The sequence below is a fragment of the Mobula hypostoma genome, chromosome 23 (genome assembly GCF_963921235.1).
Source record: "Mobula hypostoma chromosome 23, sMobHyp1.1, whole genome shotgun sequence".
Taxonomy (NCBI): Eukaryota; Metazoa; Chordata; class Chondrichthyes; order Myliobatiformes; family Myliobatidae; genus Mobula; species Mobula hypostoma.
Window position 1 is genome coordinate 8,305,289 of NC_086119.1, and position 24,982 is coordinate 8,330,270.

The 24,982-nt window shown below is 41.8% G+C and overlaps 2 protein-coding genes and 1 non-coding gene across 5 annotated transcripts in view; 1 reads left to right on the plus strand and 2 right to left on the minus strand.

The window, feature by feature from the left end:
* Window positions 1-13,268, minus strand: part of LOC134336990 (inactive serine/threonine-protein kinase TEX14-like) — an 89,703-nt gene extending 76,435 nt beyond the window's left edge. Inside the window, exons 1-3 of the mRNA XM_063031732.1 lie at window positions 13,219-13,268; window positions 10,988-11,057; window positions 7,167-7,303 (exon numbers count right to left, since the gene is read on the minus strand). Coding sequence (XP_062887802.1) covers window positions 7,167-7,302 — 136 coding nt within the window. The 5' untranslated portion in view covers window position 7,303; window positions 10,988-11,057; window positions 13,219-13,268. The remainder of the gene's footprint in view (window positions 1-7,166; window positions 7,304-10,987; window positions 11,058-13,218) is intronic.
* trnah-gug (transfer RNA histidin (anticodon GUG)) lies at window positions 468-539 on the minus strand. The gene has a single exon. It is a non-coding gene; the product is annotated as a tRNA-His (tRNA).
* A 5,779-nt stretch (window positions 13,269-19,047) lies between the features above and the next one.
* The window catches only part of rad51c (RAD51 paralog C), a 32,476-nt gene continuing 26,541 nt past the window's right edge, over window positions 19,048-24,982 (plus strand). For all 3 annotated transcript variants that reach the window (XM_063031890.1, XM_063031891.1, XM_063031889.1), the window contains exons 1-3: window positions 19,048-19,239; window positions 19,976-20,234; window positions 22,026-22,192. In XM_063031890.1, coding sequence (XP_062887960.1) covers window positions 19,122-19,239; window positions 19,976-20,234; window positions 22,026-22,192 — 544 coding nt within the window. In that variant the 5' untranslated portion in view covers window positions 19,048-19,121. The remainder of the gene's footprint in view (window positions 19,240-19,975; window positions 20,235-22,025; window positions 22,193-24,982) is intronic.

Consider the following 24,982-nt stretch of genomic DNA (forward strand, 5'->3'; position numbering starts at 1 on the left):
ACATGTAAAGGGATCCAGTGAATTTAAAGAAACTAAGGGAAACAGAAACAGATAAACCAGATACTAAGCCATCAGGATTTCCAAACAATAGGACAGTGGATTATCAGAGTTTCACTGTATTAAGGAATTTCAGGAGATTGCTGGAAATTAGAGATATAAGATTAGCTATGACCTCAATGAATGATGGAATGGGCAAGATGGCTGATTTCTGCCCCTGATTCCTATGTTCATATAAACCTTTGTGATTCATCATAACATGGTTCACTAGACTTTGCCAAAGTCAGTGTTGATAAGACAGGGACTAAGACACCAGCTAAAATCATGCACAGCCAAAAAAAGCACTGTTTAGTTATATACTGCCACTAGGAAAATAATATTTCTATTATATTTATAATAAATTGTACGATTAAACCCCCGATGAGTAGGGAAAAAATCAGACCCATTGCCGTGTCATTGCTTATCCGCAATGCCGTGACTCGGATTCGAACCGAGGTTGCTGCGGCCACAACGCAGAGTACTAACCACTATACGATCACGGCGAGCTACATGGGCGCTGACGAACAATACTTGCAAATAGCCTTAACTAGACAATATGATCACGTAGGGAATGCATCCAAACAAACATTTTTCGACGCTAACACTCCGCAGGGTAACGGCACTCGACTGAGATTATTTGTTGCTACTGTGACTGCTGGGAAGCATAAAGCGCACAAGAGGGCCTATTTGTAAATTTTTTAAAACACTAGTTTTCTGCATTGTCTCGACAAAATAGAATAAGTCACTTCCAGTCACATCATTGCAAGAACTTTTTTTAGCCAATCGTAACTTGGTGAGTTTAATCATTAAGTTAAACAAGAAATATGCTCATGACTGAATCGTCAACCTCTTTAAAACTACGTGAAGTAATTCTATGTTAACTGCAAAGCTCAACTTTTAAAAAGCGTAAGTAAGACCAGGTTAATAAGATTCCAACCTATTTGTTTTCCTGCTGCCTTGTACGGTTTCACATATTATGCCTGGTAAGAGAGACAGGACCCAATTAATTTAATACGTTTGTATTTTCTTTTGTTTCCCCCGCCTGCAAAACAGAACCCTTTAAAAAAAACTCATCTCCAGGCGTGAATGAGACCTCCATGCGGTGCTGCCTTGCTTCTTCACGGAACACCAGCATTTGATGAAGTACAATTGCAAGGGAAAAGAAGCGCCACCTGCTTTAACTTTGCCTAACAGTTCTGATGAGAGCCGCTAAACTGAAATTGCTTGTTACTCTGTCTATAAAATTGTCAGATCAACAGGCAAGGTCTTTCTTTTTGGAATAAAGGTGCCAAGCTTTGAAAAAACGAGTATTTTACCATATTGCAACAGTGTTGGCTCGCTAAGTACAGCACATTGCAAGGCGACAGAGCCTATGTAGTTCAAGGCGGCCACCACAAACCAAGAAGGCATAGACCTCGAGATATATGCCTTATCTGTCTCCGGCTATATCTGTAAGTGTGTAGAGGATGTTGATACTTCAAGAACAGTCATCTCTAAGGCCCAACCAGAAGCCTTGGCTGAAAGCAGAGGTGCGCTTCCTACTTAAGCCAAGTACGCTGTCTTTTTTTGGATTAGAACAGGTCTCGGAGCAACCAGGAGAAACCTCACCTTAGGCACCAATAGGGCAAATACTGCTTACGCACAAAGAAAACATGAACATCTAACCGCGATCCCCAGCGTATGCAGCTGGGCATTAAGGGCATTGCTGACTACTCAAGGAAAAACTGTATCAATGCCATCTGTACCTGTGAGATCTCCTTCCCTAATGCTCTGAACAACTTTTATATATGCTTCAAGGCATACAGCACCACCTCAGCTATGGAAGTTACCCCCTGCCAGGATTCTTTGTCTACATAATTCATTATGGTCATGTGTAAAGGTATGTAAATGGCATACATCATTATGCCACTATGTCAAATGTGTGCCCATCGTTAAAGTAAAAATGAAACTAAGTCAAACAACAGAAAATCTGCAGATGCTGGAAACTCAAACAATATACACAAAATGCTGGAGGAACACAGCAGGCCAGGCAGCATCTATGGAAAAAAGCAGTCGATGTTTTGGGCCAAAACTCTTCAGCAGGACTAAGAAACTAGGACAAATTATTTCAGGATCCATGTTTTCCCTTCAAGTTGTTTCATGTTTTGGAGTTAATAAAACATAACAGTTGTGATGAGCAAGTTTTAAATAAATCTGAGACAACAACCTAACTGTTGAAGCGCAGCAAGACTTTCAAGTTAAAAAAAGGACAGAAAACTGACGAATTCACATGTTCATAAACAGTGACTACTGGGTGATAATAATCATAAATTTTTAAAAAAGCAGTAATGGCTGGCAACATCAGAAAGATAGACACATTTGTTCACACAAAAGGTAACTGGATATTGTAAACTCAGTGAATTGAGCAGTATTTTAAAGCAAATGAAATAGCCAATGAAAAGCAAGTGCCAGTTTTGCCGAGTGCATTGGGTGATATTATGAAAGTAAAGCAGGAACATTTGGAACCAAAACTGTTGTTGATTGTAGAATGTTTTAGGTTTCATAAGTGGAATCAAAAGGAAGGGGAGTCCATTTGGTTTACGTGGCTGAATTGAAGACATTGTCTGAGCATTATCAGTTCAATGATGGTCTCAATGATGCACTGAGAGATTGTTTAGTTTGTGGAATCTTACAAAAAAACATTCAAACTGGCTCCTAACTGAAGCACACCGAGTTACAGTCAAAAACAGTTACCGTATTTTTCCAAAGCAGCTAGGCTGATCAATGCCTCTACCCACTAAGTCATCCCACCACCATTTTATCAGTTCCTGTCAGTCACCTTATTTACAGACACTCGTGAGCCTAGCGTCACTTTATGGACATACAATCAAAGTATATAAGCTATCTTATGTATTTATATTTATTGTTTTTTATTATAGTGTTCTTTATCTTATTGTGTTTTTTGTGCTGCATTAGATCCACAGTAACAATTATTTCCTTCTCCTTTACACTTGTGTACTGGAAATAACATAAAGTAATTTTGAAGGTCAAATAAAGGTTTTTTTTTCAAGATGGCAGCCTATCAACGCAGAAATAAAAACAAAAAGAAATGCTTAGCTGGTCTAGCAACTTATGTAGAAAGAGAAAACAACTTTTCAACTCTGAACCTGATTTCTTGTTTTGCTGTTTTGTTTTCCATTTTCACACAAAACTCCATTCAGCCCACGACATATCAAAGTAAAATCTGTCAAAGTGGTTGGTTGATAAAACTATATCGCAATTGGTTTATATGCTCTTTTAAGAATGTGTATAGTCTGGCATATTGACACTTGCAAGGAAAAATTCAATTATCTCCAGCAGCCTGAACTCTGGGTTTCGGAGCTGGAGAGGCAGCTTGCAGTCACCACAACACGCCTGCAAAACTGATGGCTTTGTCTTGGCATAATTAACAATAAGAGTGTGCCATAATTTATAAGTGTGCAGAGGAAATGGGTATAACGAGACAGAAAGGCACTGCAGATATTGGAATCTGGAGGAATAATCTGTCTGAAGAACTCAGCAGGATGCACACTTCTGTGGGAGGGAAGGAATTGTTGATGTTTTGGGTTGAAACCCTGTATCAGGACTGACAGTGGAGAGATGAGTTGCCAGTATAAAGAAGTGAAAGGGATATCAAAAAAGGAATCCAATGTAATTGGTAAGGTGGAGTTGGAAGACAGTGGTAGGTGAACGATAGGTGGAGACAGACAGAGATGATGAAAAGAGGAAGAAAGGCAGATAGAGCAAGCTGGGGAGTGTGGAGATAGGAGATGGCTGCAGGAGGGAGATGAGCAGGAATACAAAGCACTACCACTTTCTAGCACGGGAATGAAGCACAATTTCTTCACTCAGAGGGTGGTGAATCTTATGAATATTTTGCCCTAAAGGATTTTAAGCTCAGTCATTGAATGCATTTGAAACAGAGATCAGCAAAAATCTGGATATTTGAAGAAGCAATGGAATCAGCTTTATTTTCACAGTTTAATATAACGTAAAATTTGTTGTTTTGCAGTTGCCACACAATGTAAAGACATAAAACATAATTATTACTATGCAGGGATTAAACAAAGAGTACTACATAGGGATAAGGCAGAAAAATGGTGCTGTGGTAGATGAGCCAGGATCTTACTGAATTGTGAAGTATACTCCCAGGCTAAATGGGCGTATGTTTGAGAAGAAATCTTCCCCTCTTTTCTTAAATTGACAACAAAAACTCATTAGCCTTTATCTTATAGAGAGTGCAAGGCTTCCTGAGAAAGTCTCCATAAACATACTTCTCTAAAGAGTGCTTTTCTTCCACACAGCATCCCACCCAGCAACATGGGACCTTTTTAGGTGCATGACTCTTTCGCCAATTATTGTTAATAAAACATGCAAAAACAATTTTCAGTATACTTCCAATAAATAATACATGTTATAAATCTTATTTATACACACACATTCTATATATATATATATCTCAACAGAACAATACAAAGAAATCTGTAAGAATAAAGTGATTGTTCTGGACCAGTCTGAATAAGAAGTATGAGACAGGTTACTCCATTCTGACTCATAACTAAGTAAAAGCTTTGTCAAATCTCTTAATAATAGTAGATCACCAACTATACGGATGATATTTTGCTCTTTTTGGTTTGAGAAGAATTACAATGACCTACCTATTTGAAAATATACAGACATGAAGTGCAATAAATATTAATAAAATGCATACTTGCACAAATGCTGCATTGCAAGTTATAAAGAATGAATCTACCTATGAAATTATGATACCAATAACCAGATGAACTAACACATTAAGTAAATTTCATGGGTGTCAATACAGTGGCAAATTGGATTAAAAATTGGTTATGTGGGAGAAATTAAAAGGTAATCATTAACATCAATTTTAGTGATTGGAAGATTTTTGCACAGTGGAATTCTGCAAGATCTAGTTTTGGGATAGTTTGTTTATTATGATATGGATGTTTTGGACTTAATATAAGTGCTATAATGAACAGGTTTACTGATAATACAAAAATTGTCAGTGTGGTGGACAATGGGAAAGAAAATTCAAAGCTACGAGAACAATAAACTTCTTTTATGGGGACAAATTTGAATTCAGTCCAGACGTGAAATAATGGAACATATAACAGTTAAGGCCCTTTGGACCATAATGTTCTGCTGACCTTTCAGCATATTCAAAGATCATGTTAAAACTTCCCTCCTACATAGCCCGTAACCCTCCATTTTTCTTTCATGCATCTACCTAGCTAAATATCTCTGAAATGTCCCTAATGTATCAGTCTCTACCACTGCTATGCTCCCAGCTGTGTATTTCTGGCACTTACCACTCTCTGTGTAAAAACCTACTTCTGACATCTTCCCTAAACTTTCCTCCACTCATCATCAAATTATGTCTTTTGCTATTAGCCACTGCCATCCTGGGGAAAAGGCGCCGGCGTACCCTTTTATCTATGCCTCATAATCTTATACACCTCTATCAAATTGCCTCATCCTCCTTTGCTCCAAGGAGAAAAGCCCTAGTTCATTCAACCTTTCCTCATAAGACATGTTCTCTAATCTAGGCAGCATTCTAGAAAATCTCCTCTGCACCTTCCACATCCTTCCTATAATGAAGTGACCAGAAATGAACGTAATACAATTACCAGAGTTTTATAAAGCTGCAGCATTACCTCAGGGCTCTTGAACTCAACACCCTGACTAATGAAGGCAAAATCACCATACATCTTCGTAAGAATCCTGTCAACTTGAGAGGCAACTTCGAGGGATCTATGGACATGGATCTCAAGAGTCCCCTGTTCCTCCACACTGCTAAGAATCTTGACACTACTCTTGTTCTCTGCCTTCAAGTTCATCTTTCCAAAGTGTTTCACTTCACACCTTTCCAGAATGAATACGATCTGCCACCTCTCAGCCAGTTCTGCATCTGCCTGTGTTCGTTGCATTCTATGACATCTGTAAAGACGGTGGCATCACCTCAATTCCCTCCCTCACCAGTAACAAGGGGGGCAGCTGAGGAATTAGAGGCTTATTTTAAGAAATGAATTACTTATTATCAGCATTTGATCCCCAGTGCCTCATAATTGATTACAATGATCGCATAATCACCTCATCCCTTGCTAACCCACTGTTCTTAGACTTTGCTTGAAGCATGCTATAGTTGTTGAAAAGCAATGTGACACTTCTGTATCTGGCATATCATGAGAAATCTGGACTGAAGAAATCGAAATGCATGGTTCATACAACATTTTATTATTCATTGCTAAACCTGGAAAGCCCCATACAATTGGAGAAGAACTGATTCTGCCAGCAGCTTGGGAGGTTCTGACCACCAGAGCAAATAATTAAAGTGATTTTGCTCAGCAACTACTCTGTTAGAAGATTAATCTAGTTTTTATTTTAGATTATTAGTATGTTGTGTTCGCTCACCTCGCCATAACACAGTATATGCAGTTTTTTTTTAATCCCTTTACCTATTTCTCTATATTATATTAAGAGTATTTTCCCATAACCAATTAACCTGTAGAACAGCACTCTGGGATGTAAACTGGAGAAGTGGGGAAAACCCATTGCAGTCACAAGAAGAATATGCTAACACAACACAGACAGTACTGAAACTGTGACACTGCTTTGTGACACTGAACAGCCTTCTCTCTATAAATACTCCCTAAACTGCTAGGGATCCGCATTTTTCATTTTACTTCAGATTTCTAGCATCTGCACTTTTTGCTTTTAAATTACAAAATTAATTCACTTTTAATTAACATTTATACTAGTGATAAACAGTAGTCTGTAAATTTCTTTCTGAAAAAACAGTATCAGATTTTGTGCTTGGAAAAAAACTTAAATATCATGTTCTGAGGATTGAAACAGAAATAATTTCCTCATCTTTTCAGTGGAAAAATGTCAGGAACACAGATCTGTTTCTATGGTATACTATTTTGAATATATAATGTTAATCAAGTATAGATAATAAAGAATAATTAGATATGAGGGTACATAGCTATTTACAGAAACGCTTTCTAAGGCCAGGTCTAAATTGAATAAATGCATACAGCAAATCCAAAGCCAAACCTAACCTAATACAAAATCCTCAAATGCAAGATTCCCACCTTTCAGTAGAACTTTTTTCACCTTGGTGTGGCTACCCTCTCTCACAAACTGATGTAACTGTGACCCTGAGGCATCAGCCTTCACTGTTCCAAGTTGCACAGGGCAGGGCAGTGGAAGTGGCACCAGGTGTGACATCCTAAAACAAGGAAAATACAGGTTAAGATTTCAGTGTAAAATCATTGTCTGATATCTGCAAATACAAATAATTTCATGTTATTCTGCTGAACATTGTGGGTATGCTATGTTGTCACTGGAATGTGTAGCCACATTTGTGAGCTGCCCCAGCATAATTTCATTGTACGCATGATTAATAAATAAATCTAATAAAGACAACATTGCAAAGCACATCTTGCAAATCTGAAATCAGAACAAAATGCTGGATATATATGGCAAATAAGGAAGTTTTGTGGAGGGGAAATATGAATGTTTTAGGTCAATAACTTATCAGAACTGAAAAAAAAGATATAATGCATTTTAAGAAGCACGTAAGGGCAATTACAAAGAAAGCACACCTGCACCTCTACTGCCTTAGAAGATTGCGAAGGGTCAGCATGATATTTAAAACTTTGACAAACTCCTATATTGTGTGGTGGAGAGTATATTGACTGGCTGCATCACAGCCTGGTATAGAAACACCAATGCCCTTGAACAGAAAATCCTACAAAAAATAGTGGATACAGCCCAGTCCATCATGGGTAAAGCCTTCCCCACCATTGAGCACATTTACACGGAACGTTGTCGCAGGAAAGCAGAATCCATCATTAAGATACCCCCACCATCCAGGTCATGCTCCCTTCTCGCTTCTACCATCAGGAAGGTGGTACAGGAGTCTCAGGACTCACACCACCATGTTCTGGAACAATTTTTACCCCTCAATCATCAGGCTCTTGAACTAGAAGGAATAAGTTCACTTGTCCCATCACTGAACTGTTCCCACAACCACAGACTCACTTTCAAGGACTTTTCATCTCATTTTTTTAATATTTATTGCTTATTTATTTATTATCATTTCTTTTTGTATTTCTGCAGTTTGTCTTTTGCACACTGGTGTCCGCGCTGTTGGGTGTGGTCTTTCATTGATCCTATTATAGTTATTGGATTTATTGAGCACGTCCACAAGAAAATGAATCTTGGGTTTGTATATGGTGACATATATGTTCTTTAATAATAAATTTATTTTTATTATTTAAAACAAAAACAAGTGGAAAGTGGAAGCTAAAAGGCAGATAGATTCACTAATGAAAAGGATGATGGTATGAAAGGGAATCGTTATTTTCTGGTTTGTTCAGAGAACACCAGTGCTTTGATTATATTTTAACTGCTTGGCTATTATCTTGTCTGATTAACTATTTCTTCAGAACCACAGACAGGATGATGCCAGGTCCCACATTTATTCATATCACATGAAGTGATTTACACTGGGTGAAGACCTTCTGTGATTGTGGGAGCATTAGAAGCCAATATGAATCATCCATTTGGCATTTTTTTAAACTTCTTTTTACCCCAATGCAAAGGTGACTATATACAGTAGCATATATGGTATATTAAGTCAAAAGTAAAGGAGGGAGGATGGGTTTAGAAATAGGGTCATCATTAAATATACAAAATACAGCAGATTTAGGGATCTTAAAACAGAAAATGCTAAGGAATAAACATGAGAATTAGGATGAGGAGCATCGAGCCATCCTGTCCTTCAAACTTTCTCCAACATTCATCAAGAAATGGCTGAACTCCCACTTCAGCATTATTTGCTTGTGCTTTCTCAATATTCCTTTAGTTCCCTTAACATCCTGAAATTCATCCATTACTGTCTGAATGAACTCAGTGACTGACCCTTTGAAGTCCTTCAGCGTAGACACATTGGCTGATTTATTCCTGAGGATTGGATAACCTTGGTTCTTGAACTGTGTCATTGTCAGCTGAATAGCTTCCCTTGAGTTCTAAAGATCAGCTTCAGTCCTGCGGTAACTTTGCTGGGAGTGAGATGCAATACTGTGGCAAGATTGAGAAAAGTATTGGGGCAATGACATTGCCTTTGCTGACACCACTCCTAATCGAGAATGGCTCTTCTCTAGATATATTAGTAACTATTCTTGGCTTGCATCCCCTTATGAAGCAAACACAAGATGGAGATGAACTTCTTGAAAGTACAATTTGAGTTTGTTTTTATGTCTGTAACTAAGCTTCAAGAAAGGAGTTAAGTTCAACCACAGTAACTAAAGGTATCTCTATTATTTGACACAGGAAAGATAGTGCCAGGGTCAACTACCTTCTTCCTCTGGCAAGACTGCTGCTGCTGGATTCACAGTTTAAATTACACCTACCTGGAGGCACTATGGACATGATCTTCAATGCACAACTCTAAGAAAAATACAAGAACCACACCAGCCACCATACACTTTTCCAACCTCACCTCAACCTTTGACACCATCATTCAAGAGGGACTGCACAAAATTCTTATCACATTCCAGCAAACCACAGTATATCATTTTATGTAAGAACAAAACTACACAATTCTTCAGGATTTGCCTCACGGCACTCTTAAATATTTACAGAAATCAGCTTTACACCTATACTGTAATCCTCTGCGATACAAGCTTGACAGTGCCTGAAGGGAAAGAGACAGTTTTAAGAACCTGAGATTCTAACAAATGTTTAGTGGTAAGGAAGCAATAAATTGTTGTGCTTCCCCAAAGATCCTTTGTAGTAGCTGCACCCACTTTGGTGCCTCCTTTAGCACACGAATCTGGTCCTTAGAGTCTGCTAGCTTGAAGCATTTGGTTGTGGAGAAATCCTTGTTCTGGAAGCATCCTAGAGGGTGCCTTTCAGTACACTCATAGATTTCCAATTGCTGCAGTTTTTTTTAACTGTATACTTCTGTCTCTGTCAACACTCTATATAACCTTGAAACCCATGTTATACAGCTATTCAGAACTCTCAGGGATCATTCTGGAGTTATGGAATTATGGATAGTATGATCATGTATTTATTGAGTGTGGGACATTCTGATTCTGTCCCATTGAAGCTACATAGGGAAGACAATAGATTTATATGCCTGCTATACCACATTGTTAAAAGTGTATCCCTGCTGCTTAATGCACAGTTCAGGACTGAATTTATTTTGTTTAACCTTCAGGTTAGTTATATATTCACGGAGTCATCCTTTAACAATACAAGGAGTATATTTTTGAGTGTCTGGAATTTGTACTCAAGAGGCTTTTGGAACAGACACCAGTATTGAATAGTCAAAGGGGTTCTGCAAGTTGTGGTGTGCTAGCATGTAAAGATGTAATTCAGTAAATTTACGTGCCTATATTCAAAATGTTTAAAGTAGATGATTATAACAATTGAAACTGTATTTCATCATTTGTTAACTTTATTTTTAAGTGTCAGAGGACCGAGATTCTCTTGTCTGTGTGTGAATAGAAACTTTAGTATTTCCTAGTTACAGCTTTCATGTGGCTCAATTTTCATTGGTCACAAGAACAAACCTTGACAAATACCCTTGTACCTCTTTCACAACTTACTGGCAAAAGCCTCATCCTACAGGAAGGTGGTCAGTCCTCCCAATTTAAAGCCCATTTGGTCCATCTTCAAACTCCAGGTGATTGTTATGGTGTAGCTGCAGGGTATGTCACGCCTGTGTCAAGTACAACACCAAGTGCACCTCACATCTGATAATTAAGTTCATTCCTGTAATCAGTGAGCAGTTGAGCCAAAATACCAGACATCTTTCTTTTATCCACCCAGTTGTGCAGTACCATCTTCCACCAATAGAAGTCCACAGCAAGAGTCTGAAAATCGCGGACCACTTCCATACCTCAAAAGTCATCTCAGTGTGTGTCAACATAAATGATGTTCATCATCGTCTTCAGTGCTCCAGCACAGACCTTGGTTGATTGAAAACAAAAGAGCATTTGAAGTCCAAGTCAAACACAGAACGAATATCAAGGTTTACCCGGTAGCAGTGACCACTGCCCTCCTGTATACTGTTGACACTTGAAATATTTAAAATAGGCAGTGCAGAGATACCATATTGTTATCTCCACAGAATCCTTGAAATACATTAACAGAATAAGGAAACCAGCATCAGTGCTCTCTTCCAGGTCAGTACTCCAGCACTGTGACAATTAAACTCAGTTAACACCATTGGGCAGGTCACGTCATTTGCATGCCCAACAGCACACTTCAGAAACTCACTCTTAGTTCCATTACAGGAAGAGATTACCAGGAAAAGATAGGAAAAAAATTAAGAATGTTCGTAAAACCTGCCTGAGAAATGCAGACCCTATTGATATCTGGTGAATCTCTGAGCCATGACGGGCAAAGCAGCAGCTTTTGGGTGGAACTGAGAACCTCAAGCCTATGTGTTCATAGAACACAAAATCCAGCAAATGTTGCAGAAGGAGCACTCCATCTCACTAACCACTGTCTACCCATCTGAACAGGCACCACCTACCCTGTCCATCAGACTGAAGGTCCCATGTTAGCCTTAACTTTGAACCCATCAAACTGAGAGTAATTCACCATCATCATGGGACTGTCAAACAAGAGTAATTCCTTCTGACCCAGCAAAGGGCAAACGGAGAAGGGACAATGAGAAACCCAAGGATTCATGCGTCCATGGAGGCATTAATTGCTGTTCAACCCAACCACAATCTGAACAAAGTTAAGAATGTTATCATATCCCACTATTGCACTGGAGACATTAAACAAGCCATGGTTTACTGCTGCCTACAATCCCCAGTGCAGCCGTAAAATAGCACAAGGGCAAAGCTAATTGCCACTCATACCCTACAAAGTGCAAAAGTGAAGCTTTTTTTGCCTCTTTGCCCCAAGAAAAGCATAGCTCAAGATGCATTGTCTCTGATCCTGGAATGATTAATAGAAATGGTTATGGAATGGGAAAACATATCAGTTATTGCCCTCAAGTCTGCAAAGAACAAAGAGCTGGAAGTTCTTAGGTGTGTGTCCCTGTATAGGACAAACAGCTTCAAATTTATTGACCATCTTCCCTCCCGGAGCTCTATCCTAACCCAGGTAAGGATAAACACCAGAGGTTTATTGTCCCACCACCCTTGTAAAGGCCAAACTGCACGTTAATACAATTCAGCTCTGAAAGAGCAATCAACCTGCATGGGACCCATACACAAACAAAAACTCTACTTCCATCGAGCGAGTCCAAAGATAGGCAGCCCGATTTGTCACAAATACCTATGAGAGAGAGGCAAGTGTTACATACAGCAATTCATTCCCCCCCCACCGCACAATTAAAGCATAGAATAATCTTAATCCTAACACAGTTACACAACTAAACCCAATTAAATTTAAGGCAGCTTTTCTTCTTCAAAAATCTCCTTCTTAAGCCTACTCTCCACTACCTCCAGTTTAAATTCCATGCAGAATATTTTGGAGGATCAAGAACCAAGAACCTTAATTTGCACCCCATCCCTAGTCCTGGAAAAAGAAAACCCAAGAGTTATTGCTGCCTACCCCAACCTGGCCAAATAAAAGACACAGAGCTATGAAGGAACTTTAAAACTCTTGGAAGTTGGTAAAGGCTAAAAGGCTCTGGTTTATCATTGCCCACAACCTCACACTAGCCTGAAAACAGTAACATTTTAAACTTATTACAACTTCAAAACCTGGAAAGAATAGGGAAAACTATTTATTACTGATCCAGCTATGGTTCATTGCTTCCAAACTCCCTGAAAGAACAAAAGATAAATCTGCCGATCACTGACCTCCTACCCTAGCAAGAGCAGATAATCAGAGTTTTAGTCTCCATACACGGACCTGCACGAGGCAAGTGCATAAAGTTAATTGTCATCTCGGGTCCTGGAAAAAAAAGTGTGAAGTTTATTGCTACTTTAATGCTACCACCGTGGGCTTGAGCACCATTTTTCCCACCTCCTCATCCATTCAAACCGTGGCTTCGACACTGTGAAGTCTAGGCGCATGAAATTACAGGCTGTTGTTATTAATGTTCACCTTGATCGTGTTTTTTTTTACCTTTCCCCACACTTTACTGTGGGTATCCTGCTTTATTACCTAAAAAGTTTTCCTACCGGTGCCCAGCCACCGGGGGCACGAGGGGAGACTCCAGCACATGCGCCAACCGCCGCTGCACGAGAGGCGGTGGGAAGCCACGTGACCCACGAGCGCGCGCCGGCGGCACGTGGGGACCGAGGCCACGTGACCTACAGGTCCCGGCGCAAGTGCCAACCGTCGCGGCTTGCCCGAGGTGCCAAAGGACCTGCCGGGATTATCCTGAGGTGGATAGTGCAAACTCCAAGAATTGAACGGAATTAAAGAATAATCTGGTGTATCGGTATCCTTTATCACAGGGGTGGGGCTTGGTCACTACTGCTGCAGGCGTTTCCATTCCTGTTAACTCATTATAGTACTCCTTTATAGTTTGAGCTGTCAAACAAAATACTGGAGGAACCCAGCAGGACTGGCCTGATGAAGGGTCTCGGCCCGAAACGTCGACTGTTTACGCTTTTCCATAGATGCTGCCTGACCTGCTGAGTTCCTCCAGCATTTTGTGTGTGTTGCTTTGGAATTCCAGCATCTCCAGATTTTCTCGTGTTGCAACTGACAGAATCTCGGTGTATAAATAAGGGACAAAAGTATCCAATGTTATTATACCCTTAATAGTAAGGGAATTGAGGATTATGGAGTAAAGGCCAGATCAGCCATGGTCTTGTTGAATGGAGCAGCAGGGTCATCAAGCCAAATGGCCTACTGCCCCTGTTTCTAATGTCATTCCTATCATTTTGATATGGCATTGGCTGCATAAAACTTTGAGTAGACTTTTATGTTTAAAGAAGATCCCTGTATGTGCTGACCAATAGCCATCTTCCTATGAATACCATTAAAGTTGATAATACAGCATAACTCTACTTCTGCTTGTTTGAAGATTACCTACAGTGCATCAGTTGTACTTCAAGTTGCTTGCACAGCATTTTGTTATGTTCTGCAATAAGAATGATCATTCAATCAAATGTCACCTGTTAAGCTGTCTTTTCCTAAAGTACTATAGGATGGCTCTGTCCACCTTGCCTCATAATGTTCCTTTTAGTTGGATAGTTCTGCATCACTTCATCTAGTAGAACACCTTTGATTGCAAATCAGTTAGACATAGAAAATAGGTGCAGGAGTAGGGCATTTGGCCCTTCGAGCCTGCACCACATGACTGATTATCCAACTCAGAACCCTGTACCAGCCTTCCCTCCATACCCCCGATCCCTTTAGCCACAAGGGCCATATCTAACTCCCTCTTAAATATAGCCAATGAACTGGCCTCAACTGTTTCCTGTGGCAGAGAATTCCACAGATTCACCACCCTCTGTGTGAAGAAGTTTTTCCTAATCTTGGTCCTAAAAGGCTTCCCCTTTATCCTCAAACTGTGACCTCTCGTTCATAAATACAGAAATAGGCATTCGAGTTCACAGCAACCTTTGGCCACCCATTTACAGTGTTCCTACATTAATTTCATTCTTCATTCTTCCCCACATTCTGTTCAGTTCCCCCAGATTACCACTGACCTACACACTAGTGATAATTTAAATCAGCCAATAAACCTCCCGTCCACATGAAACTGGAGCTCCTGGAGGAATCTCACATGGTTACAGAGGGAACGTGCAAACTGAAGGTACCCGAGGTTGGGTCTGAACCCAGAGCTCTGGTGCTGTAAGCCAGCAGCTGTTCATAATGACAACAGAGCCCTGAAAGGAAAGGGGGCCAGTAAATCCTGTTCCCCAATCAGATTTTCAAAATAATTTAGCAGAATGTCTCATCACTGAAGCTTTCAAACAAATACTGAGACTTTGCTTGATTTGTGATGAAATAGACTGTCATGGGTGAGCCTAGGACCAGAGGGCACAGCCTCAGATGAGAGGGACATCCATTTAGAACAGACAAGTGGAGGAATTTCTTTAGCCAGAGGGTAGTGAATCTGTGGAATTCATTGCCACAGGGAACTGTGGAGGCCAAGTCATTAAGTATACTTAAAGCAGAGACTGATAGGTTCTTGATTAGTCAGGATGTCAAAGATTATGAGGAGGAGACAGGAGAATGGGGTTGAAAGGGATAATAAATCAGCCATGATAGAATGACAGAGAAGACTCAATGGGCTGAATGGCCTAATTCTGCATCTATTCCTTATGGTCTATACCAGACCCCTCATATACGGTCAAAGTATTGGCACACCACTTGTGGCATAATAGTTGTAAAGAAAGTGCGTTGTCCATCTTCTCCGAGAATGCATCATAGTCAGAAAGGACTGTAATGACATATGGTATTTGTCTAGAACATCTGCATAATATAGGACTACATGTTGTATGGGCTGATTCCAGAGATCAATTTAGGATCATTAGCAATGTGAAGGACAGAAGGATCTTGGGGTCCATGCCCATAGATCCCTCGAAGTTGCTGCACAAACTGATAGGGTGATTAAGAAGGTATTTGGTGTGTTGGTCTTCATTAGTCAGGGGACTGAATTCAAGAGCCATGAGGTAATATTGCAGCTCTATAAAACTCTGGTTAGACCACACTTGGGAGTATTGTGTTCAGTTTTGGTTGCCTCATTGTAGGAAGGATGTGGAAGCTTTAGAGAGGGTGCAGAGGACATTTACCAGGATGCTGCTGGAATAGACAGCATATCTTATGAGGAAAGGTTAAGCGAGCTCATGCTTTTCTCTTTGGAGCAAAGGAGGATGAAAGGTGATTTGATAGAGGTGTATAAGATGATAAGAAGCACTGATAGAGTGGGCTGCCAGTGCCTTTTTCCCAGAGCGGAAATAGGCATAATTTAAAACTGATTGGAGGAATGTTTTGGGGGGGATGTCAGAGGTAAGTTTTTATACAGAGGGTGGTAGGTACAAGGAACATGCTGCCAGGGGTAGTGGTAGAGGCAGATACATTGGAGACACTTAATAGACATTTAGATACGCATGTGCATGATAGAAAAATGAAGGCCTATGCAGGAGGGAAGTGTTGGGTTGATCTTGGAGTAGGTTAAATAGTTGGCACAACATCATGGGCAGAAGGGCCTGTACTGTGCTGTTTTATTCTATGTTCTGTGTTTATTGCAATGAAGGATGCTTTTTGATCTGCCTTAAACTTGATGCTCTAATGCAAGTCCACTGGAGGCCAGAAGCCTGTAGGTGGCTGGGGGTTTGGAGGTCTCTCTGTTTGTGAGTGGGTGGATGGGAGGAAGAAAAGGTCAAGCTTCAAAGTTTGTTTTCCAATGGTTAGGTGTTGTTGCTGCCTGCTTTGTTCTGCTGAACATTGTGGGCATGCTCTGTTGGTGCTGGAATGTGTGGTGACATGTGCAGACTAGCACATCCTTAGATTGTGTTGGTTGTTGATGCAAACATTGCATTTCATTGTATGTTTTGATATACATGTGATAAACAAATTAATCTGAAATCAGAATCTACATCCAGGACCACATGCTTATTTATTGAAACTGGGTGCAACCATTACAAAGGCTACGGTTTAAGGACCCCCTACCCCACTCACCATCACACACACTAATTAGCTAGAATCTGTGTTAAAATACATGAACTATTTGTCAAGGGCTGTATGTAGATGATAATTGTTTGTGAACACCTGCCAGCCTGTTTATATCAGTCAGGTCCAGACAGGACTTCCAGAGAAAGTGAAATCATGTGAACAGCAGGGCCCTGGGAAGTGTTGTAGAACAGAGAGACCCTGAAATTGGAAGCACAGGTAGACAGGATGGTGAAGGCAACATTTGGGATGTTGGCCAACATATGTTAAAGCACTAAGTATAAAAGTTGGGAGGTCTTGGTGTGGTTGTTCAGGCTGCTGGTGAGGCTGCACTTGGAGTTTTGTGTTCAGTTTGGTCACTCTGCTATAAGAAAGATGTTATTAAACTGGAAAGAGTGCAGTGAAGAATGACAAGGATACTGCCAGGACTTGAGAAACTAAGTTATAGGGAGAAGATGGTCAAGCTAGGACACTATTGCCTGGGGTAAAAGAGGGCAAGAGGTGTATAATATCATGAAGGGCACAACTAGGGTGAATGTACTTTGTCTCTTCACCAAGAGTTTAACTATCAAGAACTTGAAGGCAGAGGTTTAAGGTGAGAAGGGAAAGATTTTAAGAGGAGCTTGAGGGGCAACTTTTTTTTATACATTGGGTGGTACCTATGTGGAATCAGCTGTAAGATATAGCTGATTTGGCCCATCAACTCTGCTACGCCATTTAATCATGGCTGATCCAATTTTCCTCACAGCCCCAATCTCCTGCCTTCTCCCCATATCTCTTCAAGCCCTGACCAATCAAGAATCTATCAACCTCTGCCTTAAATATACATAAAGACTTGGTCTCCACAGCTGCCTGTGGCAAAGAATTCCACAGATTCATCAGTTTCTGGCTAAAGAAATTCCTCCTCATCTCAGTTCTAAAAGGATGCCCCTCTATTCTGAGGCTATGTCCTCTGGTCTTGGACTCTCCCATCATAAGAAGCGTCCTCTCCACATCCACTGTATCAAGGCCTTTAATCATTTGATATATTTCAATGAGGTTACCTCTCATTCTTCTGAATTCTAGTGAATATGGGCCTGGAGCTATCAAATGCTCTTCATATGACAAGCCGTTCAATCCTGGAACTATTTTTGTGAATCTCCTTTGAACCCTATCCAGATTCAGCATAACCTTTCTAAGATAAGGGACCCAAAACTGCTCACAATACTCTGTGAGGCCTCACCAGTGCTTTATAAAGTCTCAACATTACATACTTGCTTTTATATTTTAGTCCTCATGAAATGAATGCAACATTGCATTTGCCTTCCTCACCACAGAGTCAACCTGCAAATTAACATTTAGGGAATCCTGCATAACCTCTCCAGCATTGTTTTCCAGCAGCTCAATATCCACTTTCACCTCTCTTTTACACTATCTTTTGAAGAAACTTTTGGTACCCTCTTTAATATTATCGGCTAGCTTGCTTTTGTGTTTCGTCTTTACCTTCTTCATGAATTTTTAGTTGCTTTCTGTTGGATTTTAAAAGCTTCCCAATGCTCTTAACTTCCCACTAATTTTTTTTGCTCTATTATATGCACTCTCTTTGGCTTTTATTTTGGCTTTGATTCCTCTTGTTATTCATGATGGTGTAATCTTTCCTTTAGAATACTTTTTTGGGATATATATATCTTGTGCCTTTCAAATTGCTTGCAGAAATCTCAGCCATTGCTGCTCTGCTGTCGTCCCTGCCAGCGTACTTTTCTAATCAAGTATGTGTGTTGCTCTGCAATTTATTGCATGCTTTAGTCAAACTTTTCCTACATCTAATAAAAAGGTAGTAGACCCTAAAACATTCATTGCTTCTCTCTCCAAGGTGATAAGTTTGACTCCAAATGCAACACCAAATCCTCAGGAGACATAAAAGAGTCTGCAGATGCAGGAAATTTGGATCAACACACACACAACTGCTGGAAGAAGTCTGCAGGTCAGGCAGCGTCCATGGAGGAAAACAGCCAATGTTTTGGGCTTGGCTCCTTCATCTGGATTGCGGAGGAAGGGGACAGAAACCAGAATGGGCTGGGAGAAGAACGAGATCTGGCACAGGTGATAGGTGATAGGTGAAACAGGTGAGGGGGGAAGGCAGGAGGGTTGTGGAGGGCAAGGTTCTAAGCCTGAGAAGCTGGGAAATGATGGGGTGGCGAAAGCAAGGGGCTGAACAGTAGGAATGTGATATCATGGAATAAAGGAAAGGTGAAGAGCAGGTTACCCTATCGTGACTGCAGCATCCAATGGGTTGAGCCAAAACCCCGTCCTGTGCTGCCCCTTTAAACACCCGCTGTTCCCATAAACGGCCGCTAGGTGGTTCCGTGTGCGGGCGGGAAAGCTGCCGGGCCGATCAGTGAAGAAATCACCGGGGATATGGCCGTGCTGAAGTTGCCGGTCTATACACTCTGAAAATGCAGAGGGACCTGGGTAGTTTTCCGCTTCCTCCCGCTCTCAGGGCCAAGCTCATTGCCTGCGGCTTCCAGAGCCCTGAGGACGTGGCCGCAGTGAGAGCGACCGAGCTCAGTAAAGGTACGGGCCGTGAGCTACCGTAAAGCGTCATGGGCAGCGGCGCAGTCCAGGCAATGGGGGTCGTACCGTAAATGTAGAGCACTCTACCGTAAACCATCGAGAATAGGAACAGTAAGACTATGAGAAAGCAAAGTAGCGAGAATGCCCTAAGTCTGATAGCAAATACAAAATCTTGAAAGCTATTAGTAGATCGGATAACTTGGAGGCCGCTGCACACATGACGTGCTGGAGGACCGGCAAGTCGGGCAACATTTATGGAGGAGAATAAACAATCGACGTTTCGGGCCTTATTCGTTGTCCCGATGAAGGGTCTTGTCAACTGTTTATACCTCTCCACATATGCTGCCTGACTCCAGTATTCTGTATTCGTTGCTGAAGATTTCCAGCATCTGCAGAATTTCTTGTGCATAACTATTTGGGTTATGACCTTTCATTGGTCGTTTCTTGCTTTGGGTGGGAGCATAATATAATATATCTAAAGTATGCGCATCGGCAGTCATATTGATTGATGATTGATCATATTGAGCAACAGAACTGTACCTAAATGAGGCAAACACCGAGTTTTCCTACATAAACCCACCTAGAGCAAATACGACAATCGATTGAAAGTTGAGCGATGTCATCTGCAAACAAAGAGAACGGCTCTTGTGCGCACTGTACTGGCGGAACAGTAGCGAGAAGTGTTTCCTGATATTTTTAGGAGTCTTAATCTCTGTTCCTTCTCGTTACTGTGTAGAGGTGGGCATCTCCAAAGAGGAGGCGTTGGAGGTCTTACAGATCGTGAGGCGCAAGAGCTGCGGAGAGGAATCCCAGCAGAATGCTGGGTTGCCGACTTTTCGGAAATGCACGGCTCTGGAACTGCTGAGGGAGGAGCACGCTCAGGGCTCCATAGTCACTTTCAGCTCAGCCCTGGATGAAATTCTTGGCGGAGGGGTGCCTGTAGCCAAGGTTACGGAGATCTGCGGGGCTCCTGGTATCGGTAAAACCCAGCTAAGGTACAAACCTGCTCATCACCTGTGGAACTCTGTGTGGTATTATTGCAATGTCCTGCAGGAAACTGCTCCTCACGAGTGTGATTCCACGCTGGTACTCGTGCCATTTTGTAGGAATTGTCCGCTCATTTGTATCTAGTGCTCTTGTTATATTTTGAAATAATCTGTTCCTCACCTCCGTGTGGCACATTTGCTGTGCCCTGAAAGTGTCGGCATCTGGAAAATCGCGTTTATTGTCATATGAACAAGTGAATGTATGCACAGGCGCACGTATGAACAACTTGTATGCAGCAGCATCACAGGCACATCAGATAGATATTTGCAGGAAGAACATGAATTAAGATTAGTTTTAAATATTAGCTTTATTTATCTAATGTACATCTAAACATCCATACAGTGAAATGTGTTTATGTTAACGACCAACGTAGTCCGAGGATGTGCTGGGGAAAGCCCACAAATGTCATCATGTTTCCAGTACCAACATAGCAGGTCCAGAACTTACTAATGCTAACCTGAGCGTCTTTGGAATGTTGGCGGAAGCTGGAGTGCCTGGAGGAGCCCCACATGGTCATGGGAGAACATGAAAGCTCCCGACAGATAATGGTGGGAATTGAACCCCATTGCTGGCACTAAGTGTTGCGCGAACCGCTGTGCTACCGTGCCACATGTAAATTAAACATAAAATATGCATGCACTTTTTTGTACAAAATATTTGCAAATTCCAAAATTTGAGAGTTAGTTTATCAGCCTCTCCTCAGGTAGAAGGTGATTGTTTTCACCTGCTTGAACCCAGCTTTTTGGATAGGCCGCTGGTGACTTTCAGCTGGGGTTCAGCTAGGATTTCTGCTTCATGTGGCTCTTGGGTGACTCCTGCGGGTGGGAGGGGTGAGGGAGACTGTGTTGGCTGGCAGAGCAGTAATCTAGTTCCAAAAGGAACGTTTACCCACGATGATCAGCTAACCAGAAATCACTCTATTCAATGACCGACACAGCAGGGAGCAGAGCCTGGGTGAAAGCCAGCAGTGGTGGGGACAACTTGTGTACAGATCATTCAAATTGCACGGACTCCTGCAGCATGGAAGTATAGTGTAGCTTGTAAGGAGTTTATACGCTCTCCCCATGACCGCATGGGTTTCCTCCGAGTGTTCTGGTTTTCTCCCACAGTCCAAAGACATACTGGTTGGTAGGTTAATTGGTCATTGTAAATTGTCCCATGATTAGGCTAGTTTTACAGTAAATCAGGGGATTGCTGGGCGGCACGGCTTTACAGCGCCACTGATTAGAAGCTTCAATTCCCACCACTGTCTCTAAGGAGTTTGTATGTTCTCCCCGTGACTGCATAGGTTTCTCCCAGATGCTCTGGTTTCCTTCTCTGTTGTAGGCATGCAATGTTAGTGCCGGAAGCATGGTGGCACTTGTGGGCTGCCCCCCCCCAAAGCACATCCTTGTACTGTATCAGTTGTTAATGCAAATGAAGCTTTTTACTGTATGTTTTGATGTACAAGTGACAAATAAAACTAAGCTTAATTATGTGGCTCTTTGATGACTCTTGCTGGGGAGACTGTATAGTGGCAGGCAGGTTAGTACTGTACTGTAATCAAAGTCCAAAGGAATGGAGCTTGCATTTACCCACAATGCATAGCAATCTGGAAGTCACTCTATTCAAGGACCAACAGTGCCAGAATCTTGAAAGAGGCAGAGATGGGATGGAAGTTCACAGTGGTGGGAACAACCCATGTATGATTGCTCAAATTACTGAAACTGCCTCTTCCTGCTTTGTTCTATGTTGTACAGTATCCAACTAGTTGTGGATGCACAGATCCCTGAATGCTTTGGCGGCCAAGGTGGGGAGAGTGTGTTCATCGACACTGAAGGCAGCTTCATTGTGGAGCGGGTAGCTGCGGTTGCCCAAGCTGCTGTCCACCACTGTCATCTCATCGCCGAGTCTGGTCAGGACGAAGGTAGGCTGGGGAGGGTCGAGAGGAGGTCCACAAGAATGATCCTAGAATGAAAGGGTTAAAGTATTAGAAGCATTTGATGGCTCTGGGCCTGCACTCACTGGAGTTTAGAAGAATGGTGGGGGAGGGGGAGTTTAAATGAAACTTATTGAATATTGAAAAACCTACGTAGTGTGTATGCGTATGTTTCCAATGGTGGGGGAATGTAGGACCAGAGGGCACAGCCTGAGAGTGCAAGGTTGAACTTTTAGAACAGAGATGAGGAGGAATTTCTTCAGCCAGAAGGTGGTTAATATGTGTAATCTGTGGGTATATTTAAAGTAGAGGTTGATAGATTCTTGATCAGTAAGGGCATCAAAGGTTACAGGGAGAAGGCAGGAGAATGAGGTTGAAGGGGTAATAAATCAGCTGTAATCGAATGGTGGAGCAGGCTTGATGGGCTGAATGGCCTGGTTCTGCTCCTATGTTTTATGATGTTATGGTTGGCTGATCAGTAGAGCCATGGCGTAGGAATAAGGCAATGGGCATTTGCTCATCTTTTGTCCTGCTGTTGGACTTTCCACGGAGCTGCGGTTTGGTGGGCAAAGTCTCGGAATCAAAGTCCTGTCCCAGTCACTTGAGCATAAAACGAGAGGTGGGCAACCCCCGGCTTCCCCATGGGAGTGCTGTACTTCCAAAGTCACAGGACGGATGTAGATGATACCTGAGCAACATTTCAAAGAGGAGGAACAACCCACCCCTGTCTCTTCCCCCTACCCTGGCTGGATGGGTTAAAGGCCCTTTTGTTTCATTGCTACACTATGGGTTTTCTTGTGCAGACTGTAAAATAAAGACATCAATGGTATGAGGTCTGCCATGTCCAAATTAAGATCCATGACTAGAAAGTAAAAACTTGAAAGATTTTATTAGTTGGGTGATTGAGTTTAAGGGCCACAAAGTAATGTTACTGCTCTATAAAACTTTGGTTAGACCACACTTGGGATATTTTGTTCTGGTCACCTCATTATAGAAAGGATGTGTAAGCTTTACAGAGGCTGCAGAAGAGATTGACCAGGATGCTGCCTGCATTAGAAAACTTGTTTTAGGAGAGTGGGTTGAGCGAAGGGCTTTTCTCTTTGGAGTGAAGGAGGGTGAGGTGTGACATGAGGGGCATCGATAGAGTCAATGCGCTTTCGCATGTTGTTTGACATGAGTTGGCCTTCTGTTGGACTTTCCACACAGCTGTACTTTGGGGAGCCTCTACCTTTTTCCAGGATGGAAATTGCTAATACAAGGAGAATAATTTTAAGGTGACTAGTGGAAGATTTAGTGGGGGGATGTCAGAGGGTTACACAGAGAGTGGTGAGTATGTGGAACACACTACTTGTGGTGGTAGAGGCTGATATATTAGGGACATTTAAGAGATTCTTAGATAGGCATATGGATCATAGAAAAATGGAGGGCTGCATGGAAGGGAAAGATTAGATTTGTATTGGAGTAGGATGAAAGATTTAGAAACAACATTGTGGGTTGAAGGGCCTGTATGGTTCTATGTTCTAATGAATGCAGATCACAGCATCAACCCCAAATAATTTGGACTGATTCGGCTCAGTGTCCTGGAGCCTGTCTGCTGAGAAATACCACTAACTGTCCAGGTAATGGGTTTCAGATTCATGAGTCAGTCCAACTGCACATTCGTTCAAGGCACAGATGCACTTCAGATGTCCTGTAACCTGGTACACCAGTTTTGCTGACGCTGGTCTGATGCCTAGCACGATGCGTGACCCAGGTGCTCTCTGAGTGTGGCCAGCGTCCCGGATCAAGGTAACAGTCAGCCCCAGCTCTTTGTTGGGTGCCTTGTTGACCACGTTGAGTCGTCCGCAGTACTCCTGTTGTCAGAGAAGATCAGCATTCCGTATCTGGAACACAAGAAAACCTGCAGATGCTGGAAATCCAAAGCAACGCACACAAAATGCTGGAGGAACTCAGCAGGCCAGGCAGTATCTATGGAAATGAGTAAACAGTCGATGTTTCGGGCTGAGACCCTTCTTCAGGACTCTGCCTTGGCCCGAAATGTTAACTGTTTATTCCTGCCTATAGATGCTGCCTGACCTGCTGACTTCCTCCAGCATTTTATGTGAGTTGCTTCCATATCTGGAGCTGATTGTATTCAGAGACCGTTCGGAGGATGGTAATACCAGGGGCATAATTTTATGGTGATTGGAGGAAAGCATAGGAATGGTATTTTTTGGTAGGTTGTTTCAACAGAGAGTGGTGAGTGCATGGAATGCTCTTCCAGGGGTGGTGGTAGAGGCAGATAGGTTATGGACATTTAGAGAGGCATATGGATGATAGCAAAATGGAGGGCTATATGGGAGGGAAGCGTTAGATTGATATTGGAGTAGGTTAAGAAGTTGGCACAACATCACGCCTGTGCTGTAATGTTCTATTATAATCTGTATCCCAGGACCTTGGTACCAAATGAGCAGATTTTCTGGAATATTGGATGATCCTTCAGTTAATACCCCAGCCCACTTTATTTCATATTTTTTTTTGTTATAGACAGTGGTGGGAATTGAATCTTCTAATCAGTAAAGCTGCGCTGCCTAGCAATCCCCCGATTTACTGTAAACCTAGCCTAATCGCAGGACAATTTACAATGACCAATTAACCTACCAACCAGTATGTCTTTGGACTGTGGCAGAAAACCAGAGCACCAGAGGATCAATTTCAGGGGACAGAGGATAGGGAGCTAGCTACTGTTCAGAATCACTTGATGAATTGGTAAGCTAGGCTCCTAGTGTAGTTCTGAGT